Source organism: Chrysochloris asiatica, unplaced genomic scaffold (assembly GCF_000296735.1).
Source record: "Chrysochloris asiatica unplaced genomic scaffold, ChrAsi1.0 scaffold00002, whole genome shotgun sequence".
Lineage (NCBI taxonomy): Eukaryota > Metazoa > Chordata > Mammalia > Afrosoricida > Chrysochloridae > Chrysochloris > Chrysochloris asiatica.
Window position 1 is genome coordinate 17,342,457 of NW_006408520.1, and position 12,445 is coordinate 17,354,901.

General features: G+C 35.5%; 1 protein-coding gene across 4 annotated transcripts in view; it reads right to left on the reverse strand.

Annotated features, from left to right (window-relative positions):
• The window catches only part of ABCD3 (ATP-binding cassette, sub-family D (ALD), member 3), an 85,039-nt gene that overhangs the window by 18,471 nt on the left and 54,123 nt on the right, over positions 1-12,445 (reverse strand). For 2 of the 4 annotated variants that reach the window (XM_006830945.1, XM_006830943.1), the window contains 7 exons: positions 10,150-10,219; positions 7,739-7,808; positions 7,551-7,648; positions 7,049-7,140; positions 5,517-5,608; positions 5,364-5,436; positions 5,159-5,222 (listed from right to left, as the gene is read on the reverse strand). In XM_006830945.1, coding sequence (XP_006831008.1) covers positions 5,159-5,222; positions 5,364-5,436; positions 5,517-5,608; positions 7,049-7,140; positions 7,551-7,648; positions 7,739-7,808; positions 10,150-10,219 — 559 coding nt within the window. The remainder of the gene's footprint in view (positions 1-5,158; positions 5,223-5,363; positions 5,437-5,516; positions 5,609-7,048; positions 7,141-7,550; positions 7,649-7,738; positions 7,809-10,149; positions 10,220-12,445) is intronic. The other 2 variants (XM_006830944.1, XM_006830946.1) reach the window with 2 other exon arrangements.

The following is a 12,445-nucleotide window of genomic DNA, read 5'->3' on the forward strand; positions in this document are numbered from 1 at the left end:
GTCACCACAGTACGACAAACTGACAGATGAGTGGTGGTCATTTAGAATACAGAGAGCTAAACCTTAAAAAAAATACTTGAGAATTTAAAAAAATATTATATGGAGGTAATCACATAAACACAAGTACAGTCTTTAAAAAAAATAACAAACTGAATTGCTTTATTGCAATTCTTATTTTTTTTTATGATTTACTATTCAAAGTATATTCAGGCTCCCTCCCACCCAACTTTTGAATAATTGCAGGGTACTCTGTAGTAAAGAAGCATCGTAATTAAAAAACAAAAAAACCCTCCTCTTTGTTAACTATTTAGGCTGTCTGCATTTTATTTTTTGCTCTTGTTGGTGATACTACAATGAATCTCCATATCAGTGAGTAAACGTATGCACCTGTGAAAAAATGTTTCTTTAAATGAGATTCTTTAAAACTTAGAAATTCTTCATCAAAATACATGTGGAGTGTATTTACCAGTGCCAAGCAAACTGTCTGCAACAATGTTAAGATCATGTTAAGATCAAGTTAATAAGAAAATGTAGACTATGTCGGTTCTAAGCTTATTAGTCTTTGTTGTTAAGTGCCATTGAGTAGGTTTCGACCCATAGCAACCTTGTAGAGGGTTCCCGATGGCAGCTGGTGAGCCTAAACCACTGACTTTTTGGTTCCTTGACCTTGCAAGCATTAACCCACAGCACACCAGAACTGCTCATTGACCTTGGAAAGAATCAGAAAGTCTTAGTTCTCATTCCAGTTAATACCAATAAGCAGCAATGTGGCACAGCTGGAGAGATGTCAGACATATTCAGAGATAGGAATTACACTAGCTGTTTAACTGACCCTTGACAATTTTTTTAATTGTTGAGTCTTAGGTTCCTATTAATTATTTCAATAAACATTTCTCTATTCTAGGCAATGGGGCTAACTTCGTAAATAAGAGATACAAGAAAAAACAAAACAAAACAAAACAAAAACAACAACCCTGGTTTGCAGTTCTGGTGTGGCGCTGTGGGTTAATGCACTGGATTGCAAGGTCAGTTTGAACCGAAAGGCCAGTGGTTCAAATTTAATAGCTGCTACTAGGAAACTGTATGCAGAGTCCCTATGAGTCGGAACTGATGATGGAACTTAACAACAACCAGCCCTGGTTTATGAGGAGCTGTTGCTAGGTGCCATTGAGTCACTTCTGACTCATAACAACCTTATATGCACAACAAAACAAAATACTGCCCAGTCCTGAGCCAACCTCACAATCATTTTTAAACTTGAGTTGCTGCCACTGTGCCAATTCATCACTTTGGAAGTCTTCTCTTTTTTGCTGACCCTCCACTTTACCAAGCATGATGCCCTTCTCCAGAGTCTGGTTCCTGCTGATATCACATCTAAAGTATGAGAGATGAAGTTTCCCCAATCTGGCTTTCTAAGGAGAATTCTGGCTGTATTTCTTCCCAATACAGACTTATTTGTTCTTGGTATTTCTAATATTCTTCCCCAATACCTTAACTCAAATGTATAAATTTTTCTACGGTCTTCCTCAGTCATTGTCCAATTTCCACATGCAAATGAAGTCAATGAAAATACCATGACTTGGGTAAGGCATACCTTAGTCCTCAAACTGACATCTTTGCTCTTGAATACTTTATAAGTCTTGTGTAGCAGATTTGCCTAGCGCAATATGGCATTTGGTTTTCTTGACTGTTGCTTCCATGAGTAGATATAATAGATCCAAACAAAACGAAGTCTGACAATTCAAGCTTTTTTACATTTAGCATGATGTTATTTATTGGTGCAGTGGTGAGAATTTTTGTTTTCTTTACATTGAGGCGCAACCCACACTGAAGGCTGTGGTCGTTGATCTTCAACAGTACTTTATGTCCTCTTCACTTTCAACATGCACGGTTGTATCATCTGTATATCACAGGTTGTTAATGTCTTCTTCCAATCCTAATGCCATGTTCTTCTTCTTCATATAATCCAGCTTCTCAGATTATGTGATTATAGTACAGGCTGAATAAGTATGGTGAAAGAATATAACCCTGGTGCACACTTTTCCTGATTTTAAACCATTCAGTGTCCCCTTACTCATTTTGAATGACTGCCTTTCGGTTGTGTACAGGTTTCTCAAGAACACAATTAAGTGTTCCAGAATACTCATTCTCCACAGTGTTGTCCATAGCTTGTCATGCTCCACACAATCAAAAGCCTTTGCATAGTGAATAAAGCCTAAGTAAATATCTCTCTAGTATTCTCTGCTTTCAGCCAAGATCAACCTGACATCAGCAATGATACTCCTTGTTCCATATTCTCGTCTGAATCCAACTTGAACCTTGTCAATGTACCGCTGGAGCTGTTTTTGAATTATCTTTAGCAAAATCTTATTTGCATGTAATATTAATGATATTGTCCAATGATTTCTGCATTCCATTGGGTCATCTCTCTTTGGAATGGGCACAAATATGAATCTCTCCCGGTAAGTGGGCCCAGTGGCTGTCTTCCAGTTTTCTAGACATAAATGAGTGGGTGCCTCCAGTGCTTCATCAGTTTGTTGAAAAGATTTCCATGTGTATTACACCAATTCCCAGGGCCCTGTTATTTGGCAATGCCTTCAGTGCACCTGTGACTTCTTCCTTCAGTACCATTGGCTCTTGGTCATGTGTTATCTCTTGAAATGGTTGAACCACCTCCACTTCTTTTCGGAACAGAGACTGTGCACTTCTTTTCCATCTTCTTTTGGTACTTTCACCATCGTTCAATATTTTGCCTATGAATATTTCAGTATTACAAGTTGAGTCTTGAATTTTTTTTTTGTTCAGCTCTTTCAGCTTGAGAAATACTGAGCATGTTCTTTCCTTTGGGTTTTCTAACTCCAGGTCCTTGAACAATTCATTATAATACTTAACATTATCTTCTCATGCTGTCCTTTACAATTTTCTGTTCAGTTCTTTTACTTCCTTATTCCTTGCATTTGCTTTAGCATCTCTACACTAAAGAGCAAGTTTCAGAGTCTCTTCTGATATCCACTTTGGTTCTTTCCTTCTTTCTTGTTTTCTTAATGACCTTTTGCTTTTTCCTGTATAATGTTCTTGATGCCATCCCATGACTCTTCTGGTCTTCCATCATTAGTGTCTAGTGCATCAAATCTGTTCTTAATATGATTTCTAAATTCAGGTGGGATATGTTCAAGGTCATATTTTGACTTTCGTGGACTTGTTTTCATTTTCTTTAGCTTCAGCCTGAATTTGCATATGTGCAATTGATAGTCTGCTCCACTTGTTTTGTTACCCTTGTTTTGGATGATGATATGGAGCGTTTCCACAGATGTAGTCAATTTGATTTCTGTGTATTCCACCTGGGGAGGTCCATGTCTTTTATGTCGTTTATAATCAGTATTTGTGAAGAAGTCATTGACCTTGCAAAATTCTATCATGAGATCTCTAGCACTGTTTCCATCACCAAGGTCATATTTTCCAATTAATGATTCTTCCTCTTTGTTTCCAGCCTGGGCATTCCAATCACCAGTAATTAGCAATAAATCTTGATTACATGTTTGATCAGTTTCAGACTGAAGAAGTTGGTAAAATTCTTCAATTTCATCATTACTGGCTTTAGTGGTTGGTATGTACATTTGCAAAATAGTGGCATTAACTGTTCTTCCTTATAGGCATATGAATATTATCCCATCACAGATAGCACTGTACTTTAAGGCAGATCTTAAAATGTTCTTTTAGATGAAAACTGTGAAGCCATTCCTCTTCAATTTGTCATTTCCAGCATAGTAAACCATCTGATTTTCAGACTCAAAATGGCCAATACCAGTCCATTTCAGCTTACTAATGCCCAGGATATTTATCTTCATGCTTTCCACTTCATCTTTAATAACTTCCTATTTCCCAATATTCATACTTTACACATTCCATGTTCTGAATGTTTACAGCTGCTTTTCTTCATTTAGAGCTGTGCCTCATCAGCAAATGAAGGTCCTGAAAGTTTTCCTCCATTTGCATCATCATGATAAATCCTACTCTGAGGAGGCAGATCTTCCCTCTATTGTATTTTGAGTGCCTTCCAACCTGAGGGGCTCATTTTCAAGCACTATATCTGACAATATTCTGGCTTTCTTTTGGCTCTTCATCATGTTTAAATATTCAATATTTTGGTGCTATCTGAAACTGTTCCACTGCTATTTTTAAGAGATTTATAGCAGCTAAACATTCAGAGGCTATCCACCTCTCTCCTTCTTCCTAGTTTATCTTAGTCTGGAAGTTCAGCTGAACCCTGTCCACCAAGTGTATCTGGCTTGTATTTAACATACCATACCGGTGACAAAAACATACCATAGCGAGTTTCTAGCATTACAGCAACTTGCTCCTCCACAGTACAATAAATTAACAGATGAGTGAGTGTTTCATAGAATATTTGGTCGATACATTAACATGTTATTATTATATTAAATATATTAGTATATTTAATATTATTGTTGTTAAGTGCCTTTAAGTCAGTTCCGGCACATGGTTCCTGTATAGGGTTTCTAAGGAGCGGCAGGTGAGCTTAAACTCACAACCTTGCAGTTTAAATGACTTTGCAGTCCAGAGCATTAACCCACAATGCCACACCAGGACTCCATATTTAATATTAAAATATATTAAATAATTATCATTATTCACTTGACATGAGATCTTGCTTGTTTTGTGTGAGGTGATATCAGTTTATGCTATTGTACTGCTCTTACAAGGTTTAAATCAGTAATAAGAAAGTGTACATTTTGTTTTCATAGGTATCTATATTCCTGTACCATCAAAGCAACACCAAAGGTAAGTTTTTGTTGTTGGGTTTTTTTTTTTTTTTTAATTCAAACACACTTAAAATTATAACTGCATGTTCAACTATTTCATTTTAAATTTAAATTCAAATTACCTATATCTCCTATGGATTATTTTTTAAAGAAGGACATTTTTTATGAACACTTTTTTTAGTATTTGAAATGTTAAAATCTTGTCAACTAAGAAAAGCACTTCCTAAGCATTTCTTTCAAAGACTACGTTTTTAAATCAAGTCTGTAGATTCCAAAACTATTGTCAAGTCTTAACATTAAATATTTGAACAACAATTTTTTAATTCATGGTCTGAAGATGAGTAAAGACTTTATGTAGCCATTTAAAAAGTTACCTCAAAATTAAGGTCCCGGATCAAGAGGTCTCCATTTGGCGTTGCTAAAGGAACATGATCAAACCTAGAGAGAAATGAATAAAAAGAGGACTGTTTTATGTTAAACATTAGGCATACGTAAGCTAAAAGAGAAAGGCTAAAATAAAATCAGACAAATGTTTACTAACTTATGTTAAAAATGGTAAAAAACTTTTTCTGCACGTACTTTATAATGTTATCTGCGTTGATGATTTCTCCAGCACCAGGTATTAAAGGAATAACTTGTGATCCTTCAATACCTGAAATGGAAAATAAGCATTTAAGCATCACATTATGACAGGGAAAACTTAAAAGTGAGGCCTAATACATTCATACTTACCTCTTTCCTGTTGCGAGACCATTGTACGTTCATATCTGCCATTATTTAAATCCTTTAGTACTTGCATTAATTCTGTAATCCGAGCAGTAAAACTAAAATTTTTAAAAAAATGAAGCCATAATCAAAATTTGAAAGACTATCATATCTTTAATTTCATACAAACCTAACTGAAGTTTCTAAAATTCTATTTTAGTTTAAATGAAATAACCTAAAGTAAATCTTAAAAAAACAGTATTAATGACAGTATGCATATATGTTGTTCATTATGTTTTTAGTAGAAAAGTCAGAATATGAGGATAAGGGAAGAGATTTCACAGGATCCCAACCTAAAACAGACTTCAAACATGTTACTTGCTGCAAGCTGGAATTTTTTTGTTTCTCACAAATCTGAATAAGGGACAGGTACATTCGTTAGACCCAAGAAGGACAGACCTTGAATTTCTGTTGGATTGATATACAGAGCCATGTATATTTTGGCCTTCCAATCTAAGGAGGGTATTTCTTATGTTTGCCAAATACATGTTGCCTTTCTGCAAACATAAAAATTTGAAGGCTCCTGTCTTTATTTTGTCTGAAGAGGGGAAAAGATAAAAAGTCATTATTAGATGGGATTCCATGTGGTCACAGAGAAAAAACAAAAGGTTGTTGAGTATAAGAATGACATGGTGGTCAAAGAGAAGGCAGTCTGCATCAAAGAAGAAAACCAGGATTTTTTTTATGAAAACAAGTAGAAACCTTCTAAAGAAACAATAATATCCCATATGCCATGAGCTGCAAAGGCATTAGAAGATAATAGCAGGCAGAAAGGATGTTAGCCTTCTCAAAAGAAAGAGAATCCTCATGGTAATTTACTGCTGCCTCTTGCTATAATGACCTTAAATGCCAGGGAGAAAAGAGAAAGAATAAAGAAGTCAGAGAAAATATAAAGATGAGTCATAGGCCTGGTAGCCATCTTTAGTCATCAAATTTCGTCAATCTACAGAACACCTGAAATGTACGGTGCTTTCTACATTATGGTGTTTGTTGACACTATACCACACCCTTTATTAGAGTTTGAAATATTTTATTCTATTGTATGGTCTAAGAACAATTTTATTACAAGATAATAAGGCCATGTTTATAATTGCACACATAGATACCACAAACACTAGATTTTCTTCTTTTCATTAAAAGCAATTTCATTCATATTTATTTATTTTGCTAGGTTGCTAGTATCAAAGAATTAAGACAAACCCTATACAGGGTCACTCTGAGCCTTAACAATAACATCATGATTCAACATTTGCCAATTCATCAAATCCCAGTGGCCATAGAACAAAGATTTTGAGAACCACTAATCTAATCAAAGGCTCAAAACAGCTGTCTTAGGAAAACATGAAAAATTAACTGTTAATCTTCTTTAATTTTCTATCAAAATCAACTTCCTGGAGTAGGAAATGGGGTTACACTTGTCCCTTAACCTCAGTTAGACATTATTAACGATTAAATTTTAAACACTATTCTCTATAATTACTCATAGTTATTAATCTTACCCAGCCAATCTAGTCATTTCACGACCAGCCAAAACTATACGACCCAGAGCCTGGGACATTCGTAGGAGCATTCTTCCACTTTGGTAGTAATCCTTAAATAGAAAGAAATGTTAGTTTTCACTCACATTTCTAAAATTAAAAACGATGTACTAGGACTTTTTTTCCTGTTTGTTTGAAAATTTTCACTTAATAATTATCATTGGAGTCCTGGTGTGGTACTGTGAGATACAGCACCAAACTGCAAGGACAGTTTTAACTACAAGGTTGGTGGGGGTTGAACATCACCAGAACTTCTTGGAAACCCTGTGCAGGGTCATTATGAGTCAGAATCAACTCGATTCTGTACTTAACAACAACTATTATCAGTATTTGTGGGAGAAAGATGAGACTTTCTGTTCCTGCAAAGATTTACAGACTCAGAAACCCCAATAGAAGGTCACTATGAGTTGGAACCAACTCACCAGCCTAGCAACAACAACAACAATTCTCATTATTATTTTACCTCCAGAAGTTCCGAATGTGTGCTCTTAAGATGTCGAGGGTGAGTCAAATCCAGGAAAGGATGACTGACAACTAGGTAACCAACTACCGTAGCAAGGTCTGAAACAAAGCAAGCGAGATTTACAACATTAACTTTCTTCGACTTTTCTCACAAATCCCATCCCAGGATCTCTTTTAAAACATACTCACATTTGGCAATTATGCTATCAATGAAGCCCATAGAGAACCGAAACAAAATGAAATTATGTAGGTGCTCCACCTGACAAAGCAAAAACAAAAAATTTATACTTTATGTACATATGAATCAATCTACCACATGGATAAAACTGTGCTATTCATTTATTTAACAAATATTTACCAAGTGCCTATAATTTCTGATTACACTGTGTACCAGACTTCATTGAGCACATTGCTAAGAAGATGCCTAACATTTCATGACTTAATTACAACCATTTTATGCAAACAGAGTAGAAATTACATGAAGAATTTTAATAATGTATGTAGCAATACAATTCATAATACTATCATAGACATAATCCCACACTGCTCAACAACCAAAGAAGAACAGAGGGATGAATAAATTGGGTGACACACTAGCTTTCCAGACTGGCATTCAATGCGTCCAATCTGTGCTTTCTCTATGAATTAAATTACACCCAATCTGAAACAAATGGCAACATCAATCAACACTGAACAGCCTAAATAAAATTTTAATCTGAGCCTACAATATCTCAAAAATACCAATCTAAAATATTTATTCTTCTAGATTTTTAGTGTTCTCAAATTTCCCATCTATCAGATTATGCATGATCTAGCGATGGACTCTCTCTCCAACCTCTTCTACTTATACTTCACTCCTTTCTCAATGAACTAGAGAAACATTGCTCCACAAACAGGCTCTTGTCTCAAGCTTTCCTACTGTCGTTGCCTCTGTCAGAAATACTTTCTTCCAGGTATTCACATTTTGTGCCTAACTTCCTTATGTCGTGTGCATTTCTGCTTAAATGTCACCACCTAAAGAAAGACCTTCTTGGCCATCCTTTACAAAATAGCAGTCTGTATCATCAACTATCCTTTTATCTTGTTTTTTAGTGTCTCTTCCACTAAAATGTAAGCTCCCTGAGTACTTAGGAGCTTGTTCTTACCATATGCTACATCTAGAACAAAACCTGGAACATTTATCAATGAATACCATGTGCCAGGCACTGTGCTCCTATTGAAATGCATCAATGAATAGATAAGAAAAGCTCATGGAGCTTACATCCTAATGAAAGAGGCAAACAAGTAAACAAACAAGGTAACTATAGATTGCAATATATGCTTCTAGAGATGCTTGATTATCAAGGAGTAAGTGATAGAGTGCATTCTGGATAGATTAATCAGAGATGCAAGGCCTCAAAGGGGTGTTAACATTTGGGCTGGAGTCTAAAGGGTAAGAACAAGCAAATCACAAGAAAACAGAGCTGGTAAACACTGGTCTGGAAAATTATCTTAAATGCATTCATCACTGAGCACTTTAAAAATCAGAAAGCTCGCTCAAGCTAAAATATTATTGAGGCAAAAATCTAATTCCTGAAACAATTTTAAATGACTTTTTACAAATCTGTTTTAATTACCTAAAATCTGTATTTACTTTTAGAAATTTTCACTAACTAACATGTAAGTTTCCTGAAGTCAGGATTTTGTGTCTGCCATTTTTATCACCCCATCACTAGGACCTAGCACAAGCGCTGGCATGTAACCGGCACTCAAACTCTTTTGACTGAATAATGAATAAAAATTACTTGGATTCAAATTTTTCAAGTGGCAAGTAAATAAGCAATAATATATAGTTACCACAAGACATAATTTCCATACCTAAATCATGGGTCAATAAACAATGGCCCACAGTCTAAATCCATGCTGCTACTAGTTTTAAAAATGAAGTTTTATTAGAACATAGCCATGCCCATCACATGAGGGGCCTTCAAAAAAGTTCATGAAAAAAATTCCATTATCTTTTCATTCCATTTTTCCACAAAATGCTTTTGAAGCCCTGTTGAATGTTTATGGCTACTTTCACATGGTAGAGTTGAGTACTTGTGACAGAAACCATATGGGCCCCCGAGTCTAAAAGATCTTGTTCTTTTATATAAAAAGTTTGCCAACCTTTGCTCCATATGATAATCTTCATTTTATAATCACAAATATTAAGAAAGCCAATTCTTTCTTTGGGAATCACTATATTTATAACTAAATAAGAATCCTAACAATGTCTTTAAAAATATACTGAAGACAGAATAGAATCAATGTCACTCAGTTATATAAATACAGTTTGTTGGGTCAGTGTATTTTTTGTTATTCTCAACCACAACAAAATCAAATTTACAGAAAAAAGAGTCACTAAACATTATTTTCATGAATCTATTTATTATAACCGGGTATCTTAATATATTGATAAAATTGTTTTTTAATCTCATATTTTTAATTTAAGATACAGTATAAAGTCCTTGATAACTAATTTTAAATAAATATTTTAAAGATTTGTATATTCACATATTATGGCAAAAGCTAAAACTAATCTTTCCATAAGCATGTGTCTCAAGTACGTTATATCTTACCAGTTTACGGAAGACTGAGTAGATTGTCTGCTTTTCTCTTTTATTTCCATTGTAAAAGGCAATTTCTTCACTATTAAAGAAAATATTTGTGCAATTAGTTTTATTGTTACCTAAGTTTGAAAACAATTATTGTAACACAGTTTTTGATGACCGAATGTTTGTTTTAAATGAATGTTTTACACCTGAGAGTTTGTCACGTCTTACAAACATAAAATTAAAGAATTATTCTTTATGGACTACGAAGCACAGGCTGCTACCTGGATAAAGTCTAATACTATAGATTTCCCATGTGCACTTCTGAAGATCAGTGAAATCTATCCCCTGGTAATAGTGGCAGGGTCAGTGAGCTGAGTAGCTCCCGACCAGAAATCAAGTTAGTTACCTATGTGCAAAGTCAGACACCTCACACTCACACTGCTCTGCTGGGAGAAGTATTACAGCATTAGTATAAAATGTGAGAGCATATTTTAAAATTATAGAACTTGCTCCCCTTTAATTTAGAGGGAAGTGGGGAGGAAAAAGGAAATAGTCTTTCTGTCTGGTTTAATTAATGCTATCTTGTATTTATATTTGAGATATTATACTAAGGCTCATTGTATTCACCCTGTAATCACTGATGCATAGTTTAAAAGCAAAATATTTTCCTCAAATATGTCCATGTACATATTTTTTTCTCTGTTAAAATAGTCATGGCTAACAGAAGAGATTCAAAGTTGAACAAAATTAAAGAAACAACTTAAGTATACCTCCCTAGTTAAATAAGATACTCTTACTAATGAACAACCCTTACTAATACCTACTCAGTACTAGGAACTATGTTAGACACATTGTATATATTATCTTTAATCCTAGCTTCATTCCTAGTGGATAGGAACATTAGATTTCACGAGACTGTTTCTGGGAGTAATCTCTGACCCAGACCCCTGCTCCCCTGAATGGCCAAGAAATCCTGCTCCTACCTCAGCAGATGGGAGCACAGAGATGGGCACCTGACCCAATCACAGACCTGACTGCAACTTGTGTCATATGAAGCCTGGCTGGAAAAATTATGCTAGGCTAATTCACAGGAATGTGAAATAGGTCACAGGAAGGAAGGGCCTGGGTCAGCCCTTCAGTATAGGCCCCCAACTGAAGTATAAACCCAGAGAGCAGGAAGAGGATTTACAAATAGCTAGAAAAAAGACAGGTAGTGATGCCTTTAAATGTCAGAGAGAAAAGGAGGCTGAAGCTTGACAGCTTCACATTGATAGCTCCCAGGAGACCTATAGCATAGTTCTTCATATTCTTGGAACCTCACTATATCTGCACAAACCCCCTTTTCTTTAACAGGCTTGATGGGTCTGTGTTCCTGCTAGCCTCAGGAACCTTGACTGAAAAAGGGCATTTTATAGATAAACTGATTAAGAGTAGTTAAGTAAATTTGCAGAGGTCACACAGCTAACAAATGAAGAAGTTGAGATTTGACTCTAATCTTACCCTAAAGTCTACAGTCTTTCCACTTGATCAGTATGAAGTAACCCTTCCCAGCAGTACCTCTTACAACAGAGGAAAGCAAATATTCATGCAAGGAGTCTAAAGGGCACAGTGAACAGCCTTCAATAAACATCCAGTATTTCTTTCAAGTCTCTTTTTTCCCCTTAAAAGTTTATGTGAACTTCATATTCTACTCCAATTGTTTCTATTTCATAAGTTTCATCACAAAAACAAGGTACTTCCTACTTCAATTCCTTCAAGTAACACTGACTTCACATAAAGGTGCATTCTGTTTATCCTATGTTTCATGTTTTCCTTGGAACAATAGTCTGAAAATGCCAGTTTAAGAAACATAGTTCTTACAATTACATTTCCTACTTCCCTCTGTACATCTAGGCCTGGAGAAGATGAGGTAAGGACACTTCTTCCCTGAGCTGCCATCTAAAACCTGGAAGGACAGAACATCCTCAAATACCAGTGAGTGTCTATGAAATATCTATTCTATCCCACATCCATTTATCCTAAGAGAACTCTAATGTTCTTACATTTATTTTCCTCTGTACACTCAAATGCTTTAGGAATGGCCTGACTCTTCAACAAGGGTTCTGACTGGTAGTATCCCTCACTTGGCTAAGATTGATTTAGGCATAGGCCAAGTGATGATTCTGGCCAATAAGATATGAGGAAAAGTCAGCTGTTGGGGAAGGTTTAGAGTTTCTGTGGTCTCTTAAGAGACATAAGAAAGATGGGCCCTTTTTGTTACTGAACATTTTTTGGTGGCAGGTTTCATGAGATCTGGAACTGCTCTTGCCAATCACAAAAA